Source organism: Fundulus heteroclitus, chromosome 4 (assembly GCF_011125445.2).
Source record: "Fundulus heteroclitus isolate FHET01 chromosome 4, MU-UCD_Fhet_4.1, whole genome shotgun sequence".
NCBI lineage: Eukaryota > Metazoa > Chordata > Actinopteri > Cyprinodontiformes > Fundulidae > Fundulus > Fundulus heteroclitus.
In genome coordinates, this window is record NC_046364.1 from 27,193,251 (window position 1) to 27,211,518 (window position 18,268).

Consider the following 18,268-nt stretch of genomic DNA (forward strand, 5'->3'; position numbering starts at 1 on the left):
TTGATGTGTATACAAGTATCTAAACTCTGCCAGTCCTTTGGGTAACAACATCAGCTGGTGGTGTCCTTTGCAAGGTTAGTTGTTTGACTGTTAAGTCCCCGTTCTACCTGATTCATGTTTTCTGCTTGAGAGATAGGAAGACTTCCAACATTCAGAGTTACAGCTGCTTTGAGAATGTGTCTGTCTGCACCGTTACTGTGACCTGAGCCACTAAGGAATCCTAATTACTGGTTTCCCTGCCCCCATGCTGCTCTCAACAGACATTCTTGGTTTTCTATGCATAAATAAAAAGTAAAGTACCCAACAGTCTTTTTCTGACCAGTATCGATATCTGGTTTTCTTTAATGTCTGACTTGGTTATTGATTTTGACTTATTTAGGTTTTTAGGTTTGTCAAAACACTATGCCACATACATGTTCTTTAATTTTAAGTCCATCAGAATGCAAACTAATGACAGGAATTTTCCCTCTTAATGCTTTAAAACGTAAAGCAACCTTTATGTGATTTCCATTAAACTTAAGAGGGTACATACAGGTACATGCTGTTGATTGATGCTTTTGTTGGCTGGAATGGGTGGAAACCCTTAGTTTTGATTTAAAAATGAATGAAAAAATAAAACTCTAATTTGGCAGTGACTGACCAGCCGACCCAGTTTTCTCAAGAAAAACCAGGGGAGTCGGATCTCTGGCCAAATTATGCATTTCTGGGTAAAAGTCTAAAACATCCATAATCTCACTGTATATTACCTCCAAGACAGTTGATGTTGTCTTAATCAATAGTTCTCATATTTTTCCTTTGACGTCATCCGTTTTTTTTCTCTCCTTGTTTATTCTGCTTGTGTCTGAATAACAGTTGCTCCGAAACGGCTAATGATAAAAAGTCAGGAAAAACTCTTGAACCACACTAACACCAGCGTAGCAGAGAGACATTGGGCAGTCACTATGTCCCAGTGTAATTTGTTTGAAAATAGGTCTTAATGATGTCTAAATGAGCTTTGGTTTAAAAGTTTCTTTTGACACCTGGAACTGGTTTCAGACATTTTGCAGAAGTGCAAAAAAAGGTAACCTGGCCTCTAATCACTAATCTCGCTCAACTATTCATCAGGATGCCTCTCCAATAATATAGCTGCGAAACTGTTTCCATGTACTGTCTTTTCTATTATTATTATTATTATTATTATTATTATTATTATTATTATTATTATTATTATTACTCTGCTTCCCATCTGACTCAGTTATATTCTTCTCTGTGCTATAAACAAGTCACCAGTGCAGATGTAGCTGCACATTGCTGGGTTGCATGGTGAAATAAAGACTGTTTAGAGATATTTTGGTTTGCAAAAAACACTGCCAGTCACGTTGTGGAAACAATGAGCTGCATGTCTGTAAAGCAGCCGACTGCAGGCTCACTACCCAATCAGGTCATTCGACTAATTAACCCACTAATATAAGCTTGGATACCTTGTGTTATTTCATGTAGAGCAGAAGGACAAAAACTCTTCTTGTAAATTACATGTTCTAGATAACATAAATGAGTCTAACTATAATGGTCAATGTTATTTTAGCAGCACTGAAAACCGTGACATGTTCTTATGAGGCATGTAAGAAGATACCATGGGAATGTCATACCAGCTCAGGCCTCGTTAAACCAGATATACAATTTAAAAGTGATTGATAATTTACTGTTTTTAAAAATAGCATTGTAGTATTTCCTTTAGCAGCTTTTTAGAATCATTTAGGAAAGTTTGCAGACCTAAACATTGCTCAAAAAAATTATGGGAACACTTAAACAGCCCAATGAACTCCAAGTGTTCCCTTATGTTTTTGAGCAGTATATTTTGGCCTTAAAAACTAGTGTGGGATATTTTTACTTTCATGTGTATCAATGGAAAAGCATAGCTTCGTTGCACATAAACACATACTGTGGATTTTACTGATGATTTTTTAAAAAGAGAACCAATATGACATTTCATACTTGCAATGTCTCGAGATAAATTATACTTTAAAGCGTTTAAAATTTTGGCCATACTATCCATATGTTGCATTAAAGTCCTTATAAAGGGGAGTGGTGGCGTTGTAATTAGAGAGCAGGGCATTTGTGTCCTGGAGAGTCTGCAAGGTTCTGGGTTTGAATCCCACAGACTGCACTCTGGGTCCCCGAGCAGGACCCTTAGCCTCTGAATGCATTTATTGTAATGAAAATGTAAGAGAGAATGCTGAGGTATCCAAGTTTTTGTTTCTCCGGTCACATCAAGTCAACCAACAAAAAAACAACAACAAAAAAAGCACTGGTCTGTTGGTTAAATAGATAGCCTCCTGCAGGCTTGGTAGCTGTGCAGCAGAATTTGCTAGTTAACCGGCAAACAGCATTTCACCCTTCCATAGTTACTTCACAAAGAGCAGAAAAGCAAAAGGATATACTGGGTTCAACAGTTTTCATGTTTTTGACTAAATTTAGCTGGACTCTGCTTTATGTTTTTGTGCAGGTGTTCCACTACTAGTTACACCTGTTAAAAAAATTTATTCTTATGTTTTAGTGATAACTATTAAATGTGTGGCTAGGGAATTATAATTATTTATTATTATTGTTCCATTAATCTTATTTATTTATTGCCAATTCACAACCCATGTCGTCTCAGGGAACTTTACAAACAAAAGAAAAGTTAATTTTATCCAATTCGATTTTATTTATATAGCTCCAATTCATGAAACATGTCATCTCAAGACACTTTGCAAAGTCAAATTCAATTAGATTATACAGATTGGGTCACATTATACAAAATGGTAAAAAAATTTCCAATATAATGAAACCAGTTGATTGCATCAAAGTCCCGACAAGCAACATTCACTCCTGGAGAAGCGTAGAGCCACAGGGAGAGTCGTCTGCATTGTCCATGGCTTTGCAGCAATCCCTCATACTGAGCAAGCATGAAGCGACAGTGGGAAGAAAAACTCCCCATTAACAGGAAGGAAAACCTCCGGCAGAACCGGGCTCAGTATGAACGGTCATCTGCCTCGACCGACTGGGGTTACAGAAGACAGAACAGAGACACAACAAGACAGACAAAAAGCACAGAAGCACACATTGATCCAGTAATCTGTTCTACATTAGATGGTAGTAGTGGGTTAAATTCAGTTTAATATTCAAATTTGTTAAAAAGTTTCCTGTCTAAGGAAACCCAGTAGATTGCATCGAGTCATTGAAAAGCAGCATTCACTCACGAAAGGGTATTGAGCCAGAGGGGACAGTTGTCTGCATTGTCGATGACTTTGCAGCAATCCCTCATACTGAGCATGCATGAGGCTACAGTGGAGAGGAAAGCTCCCCTTTTAACAGAGGAAAACCTCTTGCAGAACCAGACTGAGTGTGAATGGCCATCTGCCTCAACCGACTAGGGGTTAAGAACACAGAAGCCCTGACTCAGGGACACTTTCTATGTGAGCGAAAAGTAAAAAGGTAATAGCAGCAATAGCTCCTTTAGTGGCTTCATCTAGGAGAGAAACACAACTAAGCAGATAAGCTTTTAGCTAGTTTCGAGTCTAGATGAGAAAAGAAAGCACATACAGTTATTGTTGTTGTTCTTTGACTAATTTATGATCCTGAACACACTAGCTGACTTTCATCTCAAACCGAGTGACTGCTACCACATCCTCTCACTGTCCATTTCTGCTTTTTCTATCAAAATCAGGTAAAAATAAATTTGTAAAATATTGTTCTAGATATATTAATCAATATTATAATGCTATATACCGTTGTTGTAAAAGCAGTGGTAATACAAGTGCCCTTTGTGTTGCCAACATGCAAGCAATTAGATCCTTGTTATGCATTTCTATTATTGTGATATTGTGAAAGCATGTTATAGAACGGCTCTAAAAGGTGAAAGTGATAGGGCCGAAGGTACAAAGAAAGGCCGTAGGACCTTTCTTTGTACCTTCAACTTAACTTCCACCAGTGTTTTCCTACGAATATGTCCAGTGCATGTGTGGGAAGCTTTAGAGCGGCAGGAGGGAGTTCTATTTCGTGCAATTTTTATCATTTAGAAACAAATTAAATATTTTTGTCCCACCTTTATGGATGAAAAATTCTCCAGAGGGTCACTAAGCGGGAGATGAGGACCATGCTCCCCACCCAAGTGACACCACAGAGACTAAATTTAGCACAGTCTCCAACTAGTACTGTGAGAGCTCAGCCAGACGCTGAGCAGTCACATAGCTGAAATACAGAACGTATCACATACTTGTTGCTTTCTATGCCCTAACCCTGACCCTAACCATGACCGTCATATACCTAAACATAATTGACACAATAGTCCTAAACCTAACCCAGAAAAAAGTGAGGACCAAAAAATGTCCTCCTTTTGCATCAAAGTCCTCACTTTACCAGTAAAATTAACAAAAAAAATTCTCTCTCAGCTGCAAGTACAAGAACACACACACACATACACACACATACACACACACGTGATTTCTGTCCTGTGAATTAAGCAAACTGAGACAGCAGGATGCTGAGCCCATGAGTAGCGTGGAGTTCAGCCATCTTCCTGTCCAAAGTTCATCTGAGCTAATGCGTCTTCACTTATCTCATGTGTCATGAACACATGTTGCACTATTACTCTGTACTTTGTCACTAGAAAATGGACACCATCAAGCTGAGTGAGACGCAATACACAATCTAAATTTCTTTCTGCCACACTATTATACTTCTGTCCCTCTATTTTGTTTTCAAACTTCAAATGAGAAAAAGTTGGATCTGAATGAAAAACAAGGTTTAAACAAAACACTGAAAATCTCATGTACCTGCATTTGAAATTTAACATTTACTGTCTGGAAGTAAATCAGGTTTCAGGTCAGTTAAGGAGGACCAAAATTTCTTTATTTGCTAAATGTTCAAATAATTTCTGTCTTAAAAGTGTGAAGTTTAGCAACATTACCTCAGTATTTGGTAGGATTGCTTTTTAAACTAGGTCTTTTTGAGGTTAATCCCTCTTGAAGCTTCTAATAATGGTTTGCTAGAAGTTGTTGAAAGCTCAGCCGTCTTTGTGTATGTAATGTTCCAATCTTCAATTCAAACAAATTCTCCAAAAACTAGTGAATTAGTCTTCTTTTTCTGGTATTTAGGAGAAAGAAATAATGTATATGATGGACCGAGCAGTAAGGACAGTCAGGTGTATTTTCCAAAAACAGGGTTCTTTTATTTAACCCAAAAAAGATAAAATGTAGCAAGTACAAAATGGATCCAGAAAAGAGGTCAAAGGAACAAAAACTACTCATAATAACTAGTAACAGAACTAACTCAAACAAACTGACCTGCCTTAATGAGACCAAGAGGAACTTAAATAGTGGCAGATCAGTCCACAAAGAAACACATGGGGCAAAACATACACAACCCTAACTAAACCTAATGAAGCAAAACCCCATTTCCCCCATAGTACTGATGTGGTGTGGCCCAAATCAGCTCAGCCCCTTGGCCACCTGCTGGCTTCCTCAGCCAAGGGACTAGAGCAACCCTACTATAATCAGAGTATAAATTAAACAGAGTTATAACAAAACAGGGTAAATCATAATGTGCTCACTAATTTTGAAATACAATGTAATGGTGATAAATAAATTCCAAATAATGAAATGGCTCTGTAAATGAAACCCTATATGAAAAAGAAACTAAATATCATAAATGATATTTGTTACCACATTTGTGTGGCTATAAATGCAGCCATCACAATGTAAGTAATGCTAACTGACCTACAACGGGAAATGATTAATGTCAGATAGTGAAAAATGTGTCTTTTTATCCATGATATAAGGACATTAGTTTCCCCTCTGTGGCTGTGAACATGTAAAAGCTAGATTTTCAGGTCTCATCTAAACATTGTCGTTGGTGATTACATCGATCGCCCCATTTTTTGCCTGCACCACATTGACAGAAGTAACAATTCTTCCTAACAAACCATATTGCTATACCAGGTGAGGAATAGTTCCTGGGGTCATTTTGTCACCTTTAAGCTGTATAACAGCACAGTCTGTCACCTTTTTAGTTCCAAAACCTTTCCTCACATCCTACTCTGGGAATGGGGAAGAACTGCAGTCCAGGATGTTTTATGACCTGTGTTAAAAGTTGATGAGACAAAGCAGGGGGACTGTACAAAGCACATGAAACTAAACTGAAGTCAGTGTTAATGAAGGGATTCTCCTGCTGTGTTTTGCAGAGGTCTCTCAGTCTGTGAAAATCCCGGTCCTCGTCGGTTCTGGAGTGACACATGACAACGTCGAAAGCTTCCTTGACGCCAGCGGAATGATCATCGGTTCTCATTTTAAGCACGGTGGCCACTGGGCCAATGCGATTGATCCGGAGAAAGTCAAGAGGTTCATGGCAAAAATACATCACCTTCGAATGCACCAGAGATAGTTTTCTGTTGTCACCAACTCATCCTAAACTTTCTCAGACTGTCGCTGCGGTGGTTTGAGATAAAGGCAGGTTGGATTGCTTCCTGTTTGTTTCTATCTTAGTCTAATCTGACCAGAGCACCTTCTACTGCATGTTTGTTGTGCACATAGAAAATCCTACCTGTATGACAACAACTGCTCTCTCAATAAAAGACTGCAAGTCAAAAAGTATAAAAGCATTTATTCATTTTAATGTTTTTTTTTCTTTTACATGAATACTTTACAGGTTAATACAAGCAATACAAGCAAAAACACACAGCACCAATCCCACTGCAATCCACAATAATCCACTTTCACAAGCTCTACCAGTAAAAGCAACATACATAAACCCACATTTTTTGTCAAGATACAGATATAATACAACACATTGTTGTCCATCATCACACAAGTCAAGCAAACAGCTGCTGGTACTAGATAACTGACATTGATAACGCATCATGGAAAAGCTAAAGATGCGTTCCGACTGCACGTTTTCAGGTTGAGGTTAATAGTTTTGGGTGGTTTGAGACCCGATGGCACCAGTGCAGAGGGTCAGAGCAAAGATCAACGACTTCATCTTTGAGACAGTGAACCTTAAATGAAGTGATGCAGTGTATGTAGAGTGGGATGAGGTGGAAACCTGAGTCATTTGGTGCCACCAGACAGCGCTGATCATTGGGCGGAGGTCAGAGTGCCTCGTTGCCCACACATCCTCTCAAAGTTGATCGCTCCACTTCAGTAGTTGTACAGGCGTGGGGAAGGGCATCTTAAATTTCCGTATCTTTTGTCCTTTGGTGAGAACTGAGTCTTAGTCATGTTCTGCCTTTGAAGGATGCTGCGGCCAAGCTTCTTTCTTTCAGCCTGGCTCCTGGACCTCTGCACGGCCAGCAGACACGGCAGAGGATTCCCCCAGGCGGCCAGATGCCAGGAAATGTGACGTCTCACAGCCACGGGTCTGCATAAATGTACAGGTCCAAATCATTGCGAGTAAATTCTATCATGAGATTGTGTGAATGCTCACTAACTTCTAAGTATGGAATCTTGACATGAAACTATGTAGGAACCCTGGGTTTTCCTTTAAAACCATCCTACTCTGACATTCTCCTATTTTTATTTTGGCTTCTGTTACCCATAAATACATCAGACTGTTCTAGTATTCACCAAACATCTATCTGTGGAAAACTTGGCGCCCACAGCGATTGGCTGAGGAATGACGCATCGTATCTGGGTGCCATAAGGTTACCTGGAGGTTTCCTCTTCATCAGAAGCTAGCTCCTCCTCCTCCTCCTCTGCTCCCCCCATCCTGCATCTCATCTGGTAGACGGACATGCTGGGGTGCTCGATCAGCAGGTTCTCAAGAGGGTCCACATGTGGAGCTGGCATGGGTCTGCTCTCTGCTCCCAGTCAGAATAATCCTCCATTAACACCGAGAACCAGAAACAACTGTGGCATAAACGCCGTTAGTGTGCTGAGACGCGGCTTTACCCCTCACCTGGGATGTTAACAATGACCCATTCCTCCTCTTCAAACTCCAGGAGCTCCTCATTGGTGTCACCTGCTGCCTCAAAGGCTTCTCCGGTGTTCCAGAGCAGCTGAGAAAGAATCTTTCCGATCATTCTTTAAGTCTTGTTTCCAGCCGGTGATCTAAGAAAGACAACAAACCATCATGAGAATGTACACTCTGCCCCTCACAGCTCTAGGTTTTTGTGTACAGGAAGTTTGCTTGTTGGGTTTAAAGTCCCTGATCACCTCCTCCCACTGCGTCTGCCTGTCTGTTGGCATGTTCAGTTCATTCACAGCGGAAACAGCGCCCTCTACTGGCTGTTCCAACACAGACCAGCAGCTTGTCTAGTACAGCAGCTGCTCCTGTTACTCTAGATCAGCTGGCTGGGTTGTTACATCAGTGGGATGTAGGGGGAACAGATTCCTGTCAGAACTTTATTAGCTGAGAACACACCAAGATGGAATTACCTCCCGATACAAATACAGCGACGGTGAAAAGAAACTGCACCATCGTCTATTTTTAAGGTCTGAAGAATCAGGCCATCTGGTCCACATGGATGCCTAGAATACATCTATTTTAGGTGACTTACCCTCCAAATCTGCATCCAGTGTAGGTGTACTTAGCTTTTTACTCACTGTTCAACTAAACAGAGCTAAATAAATGAGGGCATGACGCAAAGGTTTAGGTATTGAACAAAGGATTACCACACATCCACATCTCACCGGGCGCATGCCAGCGGTTCATCCAGTGCCATGCAGCCACCCATATATGGGAAGGGTGAGAAAAGTCAAAGTACTTATCCTTGTTCAAACTCAGCAACATTTTAACTGTGCGTTCATTTTATATGTTCTTGTTCGTTTGCATTAGTTTTGCTGTGAGAGGCCTGCAGCAGACAGGGTGGCACGTCTGTAATGTTTAAACAATCCCAGCATAACTTCCCAGTTTAGGTACCCTGGCTGTGGTGGCAACTTTGGTGAAAGGGCTCAGATCAGTACATGCACACTTCCTTCCACGCCCCCTAAACACACTAATAAGAACATGTGAATGAAAGTTTGGTCCTTCACACATTTATGTCCCATTTCAACGCTTCCCACTAACATCTCAGACCTGTGAACTGAACTTTGGGTACACATTTACTTAAACCATAGGCCTCGCAATGTTTGTATTTGTTGTGGACAATTTTGTGAATTATGAAGACTAGTTAACATAAAATGCTCAAAATCCTACATTTAATTTCATTCAGTTGACCGTTATCACCAGAAAACAGCATCGCACTTTATTTGGGCCCCTTGATTCAATAAAACGTGACAGATTGTTGACCCCAAATCAGACTAAAAATAATGGAGCATCCTTCTCTGGTAGATATTATTTATTAATATCACCAAACCACATTCCCAAACAGTACATTATAACTTTTAAATTGTCCATCAGCTTTAAATTAGTTGAGGGATCCTCATCTACACCATCGTTCAGTCTGGTATGAAACGTTGCCCTGGCTGGTTGGTACAAACACTCAAACCTATTGCACAATATGGTCGTATTTATATGATGCGCTCCGCGTCATAGTCCGTTTATTTCCTACAAGTCATCTGCGGGGCAATCTCGGACTCGGAGTAGGAGTCGTTTTAGTTTATGCAGGTGAATAAATACATATTTAGGTAAAAACGTCTCTAGTACATCCTGTACCTCCTTACAACGCCGCCAAAACAAGGAATCCTCTGATCATATGTTTGAAAGCAACATATATGTTGACATAAGAACAGGAGGGAATACAAAGACCACAAGAACTAAAAGCAAGAGCTAAAAAAAAACAACCTGAAAACAGATCTTAGGTAAAATGTTTTTTTTTTTACTTCAGAGTCAGCGGCCCCTCACCCACTCGGATAACAATAACACGGAGCCGTGATCGCCGGTGTCTGCGATCAGAGGCAGTCCGTCAAAAGAAAGAAACACATCAGCGTTCAAAGATTGCTCATCCACCCAGACTGGTGCAGGTTGTCACTTACCTGCCTGGGAGGTTGCTGTTATTCCCGCACGGATGATCTGCCGCTACCTTGTTTGTCTTCCTAGTCTGCTGCGATCAAAAAGTTGTTTATCAGCGAGAGGGGGCGGTACCTGTGATCTGAATCGTCATCGAGTCCCAGCCAATGAGGAGCGACCATATGCCACCTCAAATTTGAAAGGCCAGGCGCTGGTTATTTCCGGGTCCGCATCGTCGGCTGTCCACTAAGCAGAACAGAGGGTTCATTGTTGTCGGGGTCGCACACGTACAGTGGCGGCGCACCGCATAGGGGGTGCTAAAAATACGCCACTTTAAAATGCGTCCGTCAGTTTGGGGTTATATTCTTAGTTTGATACAAATCTGAGAAAAGTTAACATTGCATCTCGATGAAATGACTGTCGTGTCCTTGCATTTGGAGCCCGAGTAGAAGCATCATTATTTCCTTTCAAATAAAAAAAACCTCGTTTGCCTAAAGGAGTCAGGATCTCGCGCCGCTGTAAAAGCTCCCAAACCACGCCCACCCGCAGCAATAACTGCCTCGCCGGTTAACTAATGGTGCGCACCCACCGTGACGTAGGGGAAGTACCGAATGGAGGCAGCTGCTGGACATCAATAGAGCAAAGGCTAGGAACCAGAGACGGTTCAGCGCACACTGGGAGCTCAGCAGCGCTCTGTTGGGAAGAAGCCAAGGTAAGGTGAGGAGTGGAGGGTGAAACCGCAGCAGCTTCTCTTTGTTCTACAGCGGCTCCAGTTTAGTCTCAGCCCAGAAAACCGGCCGCTAGGGAGAAAACGAAAGAAGCCAGACGCTGTTACGCTGAAAAGCCTGTCCCTGACGAGATTTGCGTGCCCTGTCGCGGGAACGCGCATCACTTTTATTAACGAAGACCCACTGAGCTATTTATTCTTCTACCTGATGTTAAGACTTTTTTCTTACCCATATACCTCGTGAAAAACTGGTTATTTGGCAGACTACTTCAAGAAATGACAGTTTTGAAGTTTTAAATGTGTCGGGGTCAGGTTCTCTGCTCCGGAGGTTGCGTTCTCCACTCTTCTACCAACAGTAACATTTAAAGCTTTGTTTCCCAGTCAGAGCTTTAAATCAACCATTAGACGCCTCTACGTGTGTCTAAACCTTTTAGGACACAATGAAAGTGAAAGCGCATTAAGATCCACTGTTGATGGAAAGTTCATCCTGTCAGGCGGTGACTCTCAGTGGTGATGTTATATGAAAGACGAGGTTGCATTTAAACAGGTGAACTATGTCACAGGAGGATGTCATTCACTGTGATTATCATTTGAAGACATTTAAGTTGATGCTGTTGTCCTGAGCCATGCGCGTTCCCGTGACATGACACGCTATTCTCTGCAGGCATGCGCTTTGCGGCACAACACCTGTTAACACCTGTTACCGGGGCTGTATGTTGTTTGTGTGCTGAATAAAGCAAATGTTTTCACTTTTGCTTTCACTTCAATCACACCTCAGTTTGGTCTGTATCCTGTGTACTCAGCTCGCTGTTTGTAAGACCCACGACTGACCGCTGATTCTTTGTATTCCCAGCTTATTTCCTTCCTGCTGACCGACCACTGTCCTCCCCCCACCGTGCTCCGGCTCAGGAATGGCGCCGCGGATGGATGACGTCATGCGCCTGTGCTGTGAGCTGTCGGCACACGAGCAGATCAAAGTGGCGGTGAAAAGCTCCGCCAAGGGAGCGGCTGTGGCAGGGGGGACCGCGTTTGTCGGGGGTCTGCTGGGTGGACCTGCAGGGATTGCTGTTGGTAAGGACCAGGCCGGAGGAGGGAAGGGACAAACCTCAGTCCTCGTCTAAATGCAGGGGCGCCCAAGCAGAACATTGGGTAATGGTGAGATGAGGGCCAACTTTGGGCTCCTCAGTAGGTTTTAACACGGGCAAAAAATGGTCAAATCTGCTCCAGTAGTATAATGTTGTTTAATTGTATGTAGCGTGTCCTGATTCGTGCGGGACGTTGTGTTGCATTTTCCCCTCCTGTCCCACACATTGAAACGGTGTCCCACATTTCACTGGGTCAGATTCTAAAAAGTCAGAAAATGGTTCGACAGGCGCTTTTCTGCAGTCACCAAGCCGTGGCCGTCAATCAAACTAAGCAGCAGCGTCCCACATCATGACCAACCTGCGCCATGATGCTCGTGAAAAACGACGGGACGGGACAAGGATGCAGCCGTGCAAAACAGAAACTACGTCAGAGAAAAGAAAATGTAGCTACAACAAAGACTGGGAGAGGCAGTGAGGTGACTCAGAGAGCTTAGGGAAGTTTGCCAAAATTACCTTTCAATTTTAGAAGCAGGGGAGCACGACGTGAAGCAACACTAGCCGTTTATCCATCCAGTTCCCATGTGAATTTGGAGCAAGCTTTTAAAGTGACGTGAGAAAGAACATGCAACATGACCTGGCAAAGCAAAGCGTAATGTCGTCATACGTTGACGTTACGCTATAATAAACAGGAAGTGGCGGTTGCAAACTACCACCATCATAGATCAGAAATGGAGAGAAACAGCGCATCAGTCGTGAGGTAAATGTTCGCTGCGTCAGACCTAATTTGACAAATGTGTTTCCACCTTCGCTTTAGTGCATTTACTCTTTAATTAGAATTTTTCCTTTCATTAACCTTTTCTAATGCCATATTTCAAAATGAACATTAAAGACGTTACTGGAAACATGACTACTGTAAATGTGAGTGGCACTAGAAACGCAGAGCTGAAAAGGAAGGAAGGAAGCCAACTCTCACAAACTTATAATCCAGCTATAGGATTAATTCCAGCCAATCATCACCTCAATTCTCATCCTCATACGGGTGATCAAAACATCGCTCCTTTAAACCAGGCCAATAAAAACCCTAACGACTCCTCGTTACAGAGGAGTGGACCAGTTTCGGTTCAGTCTGCTGGCTTAATGGCTTTAACGACCGCCCATTACTGAGGTGTGGACCTGTTTTTGTTGAATTTGCATGTTATTTAAGCCATTACAAGGCCCTGTTTTTGTTGAATTTGCATGTTATCTAAGCCATTACAAGACCTTTGTTTGGCAGTAATATAAAGCTTGTTACTCCACATTACTCCAGACTTTTTGAATTGAGAAGCTTCCTGGAGAGGAAGCGAAACGTCTTCAACTACGGATAACAAGTCCAGTTGCTTTGTTTTTTACTTTTTTTGGAATTGACCATGAGCTGGATGACTTAGAATCTTCACCAGCTCCCAACCAATCACAAACGCAGATCAAGGAACGCTCCGCCCCCTTCAAAGAGTTCAGATAGAACATGTTCTTTTTTTCTTTTTAAAAATTTGCAGTTTTGGTAAAAAGTCGGTTTAATAAAGGGTTGAGTTTGAATTCAGTGTTCGTGAGTTCTTTATCTAAAAATAGGTTGCTAAGCAACAGCATAAATGGCCGGGGCTGCACTTAAAATGTGTTTTTTTTATTTATTTTTTTTGATGATAATTATCAACATCGATCCAATATGATTCCTATTTTATCAATATGCTTTTTTTCGTCCAACCTAGTGTCAAAATGTATGACATCATCATCATGTGTCCCGTATTGACCCTCATAAGCATCCTTGTCGTCCCACATGTTACTTTAGACCTGGTCACTCTGGTTGTATGTCATTATCTGAGAACTTTGAACAGGACACCAGTTACTGCTGTCAGATACTGACAGTTACTGCTGTCAGAGATACCGTTCTTACACCAGTGTCATGTAATCCTGTTAAGCCCGTGCACAAGAAAATGTCCTAGTGGTATTTTCCAGGTACTGTTGAATGCAACTGCCATAAGGACTAACACCTCTGCAGCATCATCATCATTTTCTGCCTCCGCTTCAACATCCACATAGCCCAAGAACTTCTTCCCATCTCACTCTATGTGCTTTCTGATGGACATTTCATCGAGCATAAGTGCACAAACTACTTTGCTGTTTTCCTCACTGGCTTTGGGAACTCTAGCTGACAAGACACTGAGGCTGGCTGACCATCAATGCTTTGGTACCATTTCCTTAATGATGATGGGTGAGATAATGCAAGCTGAAAGCTTTTCCTTACTTATCTGTATGCCTTTGCAGAATAGAAATGAAGTGTCAAGGCAAATGCTCTCATCTTGGTGGAATAACTTTCTCTTGATGGATTCAAGAGAAAGTGTTATTAGGTTTGAAATTTAATGGTATGTTGTGTTTGGAGAGAATTCTCCTGAGTTTCTCAGAAACTCCTGGCACAAATGGAATGACAATGTTTTTGCGTGTCTGCTTCTCCTAGTATGTGGTTGTCTAGAACTGGTGATTTGGGAGCCAAGTAAACAACTCACACCCAGCAATAGCCTCTAATGACCCAGGACAGTGGCGGGCGGGGGGGGGGGGGGGTCATTGATTTGCACCTAACTTGGATGTGCCTAGCAGGACGGGCCTCCATGTCCTTAAAAACAGCAGCGCTCCAACTGCAGGTCGCTCAAATGCGAGCCGCCAGAACCGACAGACTGCTGGGTAGGTGTTGAAAGCTTTTCAGAAAGAACTAAGCGAAAGGTTGAGTGTTCATCCAAACCAACCAAAACGGAAATGTCACAAAGAAGGAAGTCTCATGACTCCATAAGGATGTGCAGAGAACCGACGATCGTGTTCAGACGAACACAGAAATGTTTTGTAGCTATTAAAGGATTTTTATATCCGCCGTTCAGAGTTGAAGCCATTTTGAAGAAGCAGAATGTTTAGCGTTAGCTTGCATGTTAACGTCACTAAAGCCGTACCTTTCCTCTGTGTCTCTGAGGTGGAGCAGTGGGGGGCCTGTTGGGCAGCTGGCTAACCAGCGGGCAGTTCAGGCCTCTGCCTCAGATCCTGATGGAGCTGCCACCCAAACAGAAGGAGCAACTCTACAGCAACATCGTTGGCTTGCTGGACAGCGTGGAGTGGATGGACGCGGCCCAGCTCATTGCCCTGGTTATGGGCAACGCCACCCTGCAGCAGCAGGTCACCGCCGCCCTGCTAAGCTACGTCACAAAGGAGCTCCGAGCTGAAGTGCGGTACGGGGACTGAGCTGTGGCTCAGCGTGGACCTGGTGCAGTCCAGACAAGGCTTTGCAGGTGGTGGACACTGATGCTTTCATAGACACAGAACGATAGATGGCTCAAACCTTTCTGTTTTTTGTTTTTTTTTTTAGTATCAGGAGAAACAATCATGTTTTGGATACAAACTAAATTCCAGTTTACATGTTTAAAATGTGCATCATTTATCTCCCACCTTTCCTCTTTCGACCTATGCTGCCTTTGTTGATTTGAACTTTCAATTAAAGTTTTTATTAGTGATTCAATTCAGAGTGATCTTGATTGTAAAATAAATGTTAAATGCAATAAATACATTAGCCAAGTGGGATGAGCAGGTTTGGACTTAAAGTCAACTATAACATAGTTTGACCAACATGTTAGCTGGAAGTCATGTTAGCTTTTTGGCCTGACCCAACCAGTCCTGACCTGCGGATGGGTGTAAAGATAAAGTAGTAGTAGTATAGATTAGGGTGATGGCCAGGAGGCCCACCAACCTGACAGACTTGGAGCCAAAGGGAAATCATCCAGAGGAAACCTGCTGGCCAGACATGGCAGGTCGGACTATTACTCATTGAGGTTTATCCATCGATTAGAAGGGTATAACCATTTTTAATATGCTGTTGTGTAATAAATTATTTTCCAGAACTGAAACTGATTTTCCATTGTCATCTTTAGAGAAGTACTTCCTTCAGTTTCTCTCGAAGACAAACTTCTTGGTTGAATGAAAAGTTTTGAATCTAAATCTGCCAGGGGTATGAATAGTTCTGGCCCTAGCGGTAAGCACACACTGGACAGCCGTCTTCTTCTGCGAGAGATCAGTAACACACAGTTAGAACTTGTTTTAAAAATTTTATTTGGAAAAAAACCCAGAAGATTTGCACAAAGTGACGTTACACTCAAACACATCAGCATCTCCGTTCCCGTTTCCAGAAACAGCTCAGTTGTTCTTCTCAGGCACAGAGATGGTGACAACGTTAAAGGCGTACAAAGGAAATGGAAACAACAACAAGAGCACTCATATGAGTTGAAACAATCATGTCCGTCTTATCGATGGGACAGTTTGGCATCGTTCTGTAGGCTTCAGGTGAACTTAATCCTGAAAGTTGTGGAGGAAAGCTGGACTCCCTTTGAGACCACGCTCAATTATTTGTTCTTTAAAGCAATAATGTCAAAAGTGCGACCCTGGGGCCATTTTTGGCCCCTGGACGTTTCTATTTAGTTTTATTAAAGATTTTATTGACAAATTAAAATCTTCCCAAAATGAAAAATGATAAATAAAAACTCAGTTTTCAGGCCGACTGGTGAGTTTTATTCAACCACCTAAAGCCGGTTATTACTGGCTTTAATAAAACCAAACATGGCTTCAAGTGGATCCTACAGTTGATCCATCACAGATTAGTAACAACCTGAGATCATTCCTTAGCCACTGGCCACGTCCCGACGGTCTCCCCTCTGAAACGGACGGCTCCAGTGACATTGGATCAACACCAGAACAGTTCTACATTCAGAGCGCTCTGATGCACGGCCCAGAGAGGAGGGGGTCGGTTCAGGCCACGCTGAAGCAAACGCTAACGCCCTGACATCTATGATAAGTTCACATTTGTAATGTTAGTAATAAAGCTCAGCAAGCAGAGACGACTGATGCCTTGAGTCTGGATCCTCCAGGTGGGCTAAATGTCTGGTACCCTGCTGTGGGTTGGATACACGAGGTCTGGCTAAAGCATTCACACTCCATCATTTCCACACGTTTTGTCACTTTACAACCACTACTGTGTACATTGTGTGCTTGACCAACACAAAGTAGTTGAGGAATATCAGACCGCCTCGTTTTGGGTTTTTACAAATAAGAACCTGAAAAGTGTGCTGTGCATTTGTATTCAGCTTCTCTCCTCAGAGGCTCGTAGATAGAACCCAGCCAGGCTGATGGCTGTCAGTAGTCCACCAGTGTAATTTAATCTGAGCCTGAATGCAGCTGTTCTGATTGTGGCCTCAGAGGTTTGTTAGAGAGCAAGCAGCATCGTGAAGACCCAGGAACACAGCAGGCAGCTCAGGGAGAGGCTTAAAGCAGCGTTAGGTCAGAGGACATGCTGCATGGAGCACTGCTTAATCATCAGAACGTGGAAAGAGTAGGAAAAAGAACACAATGTCATCCACCTAAACTGATGGGTTAGACGAGGAGAGCATTAACTAAAGAAGCAGTCAGGGCCTTCATGCCATCTCTGGAGGAGCTCCAGAGATCCCCAGCTCAGGTAGAAGTTGTCAGACAGTCAAACTCTCCACATTCCTGGCCTTTATGGAAGAGAGGCCAGAAGAAAGCCAGCCTGCAGTTTGCCACAGCAAAGACGTGGAGGAAGGCGCTCTGGTCAGAGGAGACCGAAATGTCCCCCTTTTTCGTCAACATACAAAACACTATGTTGGGGAAAACAGCCCCTCCCCCCTCCCAATACCCTGAACACACCGTCCCCACAGTGAAGCATGGTAGAGGCAGGATTTTGGTGCGGGGTGCATCTTTTAAGCAGCCCTACAACAGACAGGGAAGCCTGGCTGGAGGTTCACCTTGCAGCAGGACAGCACTACACCTACAGGCAGAGCTGCCATGGAGTCTGTCCTGTCAATCATCACCATGTGCCGGATTGGCTCACATCCAACCCAGAATCTACGGCAAAACAAATGTTCACAGATCTGAGTGAGCAGGAGCTCTTTGGCAAAGAACAAGGAGCCAAGCAGACATGGAGACATGGCCTTAAAGACTTGGAACTGGACTTGCAGCCAAATGTAATTCTACTGTGTATTGAACTTAGAGGGCTGAATTAAAATGCACAGCAAACGTTTTATTTATTTTTTATATGCCCGAAAGCAATGTGTTATTTTCTTCCACTTTACCTGGACACACAGTTTGATCTTCATGGGTTCGTAATATTGACTAAAGTCTGTAGCTGCAGCAGGACAAAACGTAGGAAAGTGGAGTGAACACTTTGCAGGGGACTGTAGTAACAGAGCGGCAGAACGTGTGAAAGGTGCTGTTAAAGGACATCAGATCAGATCTGGCTGCATCAGAATCTGGGAGAACAGCCTGAAAGCCGCCCAGCTGAAGCTGTTCTGAAACATTAAACAGACCCATGCCTGCAGCTGTTTTCTAGACAACGGAGAAAAATGGAGCTGAACGCCTCCAGCAGCATGTTTGAACCTGATTACTGCATCCTCATCTCATCACAGGCGCAGGCTGTGACAGCACCCGTCAAACTTTGACCTAATAAAACAATCTCTAGGTTGTTTCTCATCATCTA

At 42.8% G+C, this 18,268-nt stretch overlaps 2 protein-coding genes across 5 annotated transcripts; one reads left to right on the forward strand and one right to left on the reverse strand.

The window, feature by feature from the left end:
* Positions 1 to 6,601: 6,601 nt before the first annotated feature.
* si:ch211-260e23.9 (tumor protein p53-inducible nuclear protein 2) lies at positions 6,602 to 10,571 on the reverse strand. Of its 3 annotated transcripts, none has more exons than XM_021315952.2 (5): positions 10,493 to 10,571; positions 9,934 to 10,149; positions 7,912 to 8,063; positions 7,663 to 7,813; positions 6,602 to 7,374 (listed from the first exon to the last, which is right to left on the reverse strand). In XM_021315952.2, the coding sequence occupies exons 3-5, from the start codon at positions 8,033 to 8,035 to the stop codon at positions 7,155 to 7,157; spliced, it is 495 nt and encodes a 164-aa protein (XP_021171627.2). In that variant the 5' UTR covers positions 8,036 to 8,063; positions 9,934 to 10,149; positions 10,493 to 10,571; the 3' UTR covers positions 6,602 to 7,154. The 3 variants fall into 3 exon arrangements, with proteins under 3 accessions (XP_021171627.2, XP_012717079.2, XP_021171629.2); XM_012861625.3 differs by having other exon boundaries at positions 9,930 to 10,149; XM_021315954.2 differs by lacking the exons at positions 9,934 to 10,149; positions 10,493 to 10,571 and adding an exon at positions 8,169 to 8,467.
* Positions 10,492 to 15,632, forward strand: LOC105925664 (protein C19orf12 homolog). 2 transcript variants are annotated; one of them, XM_012861628.3, is made up of 3 exons: positions 10,492 to 10,615; positions 11,484 to 11,701; positions 14,708 to 15,632. In XM_012861628.3, the coding sequence occupies exons 2-3, from the start codon at positions 11,542 to 11,544 to the stop codon at positions 14,971 to 14,973; spliced, it is 426 nt and encodes a 141-aa protein (XP_012717082.1). In that variant the 5' UTR covers positions 10,492 to 10,615; positions 11,484 to 11,541; the 3' UTR covers positions 14,974 to 15,632. The 2 variants fall into 2 exon arrangements, with proteins under 2 accessions (XP_012717082.1, XP_021171630.1); XM_021315955.2 differs by having other exon boundaries at positions 10,504 to 10,620.
* Positions 15,633 to 18,268: the final 2,636 nt, after the last annotated feature.

Bases quoted from the DNA above. Each gene is read 5' to 3' on its own strand.
- si:ch211-260e23.9 (XM_021315952.2), bottom strand. From the start codon at position 8,035: ATGATCGGAAAGATTCTTTCTCAGCTGCTCTGGAACACCGGAGAAGCC. The intron at 7,814-7,911 runs GTGAGGGGTAAA...GACTGGGAGCAG, and splicing joins GGTCATTGTTAACATCCCAG to AGAGCAGACCCATGCCAGCT. The intron at 7,375-7,662 runs GTAACCTTATGG...ACATTTATGCAG, and splicing joins GATGAAGAGGAAACCTCCAG to ACCCGTGGCTGTGAGACGTC.
- LOC105925664 (XM_012861628.3), top strand. From the start codon at position 11,542: ATGGCGCCGCGGATGGATGACGTCATGCGCCTGTGCTGTGAGCTGTCG. The intron at 11,702-14,707 runs GTAAGGACCAGG...TGTGTCTCTGAG, and splicing joins ACCTGCAGGGATTGCTGTTG to GTGGAGCAGTGGGGGGCCTG.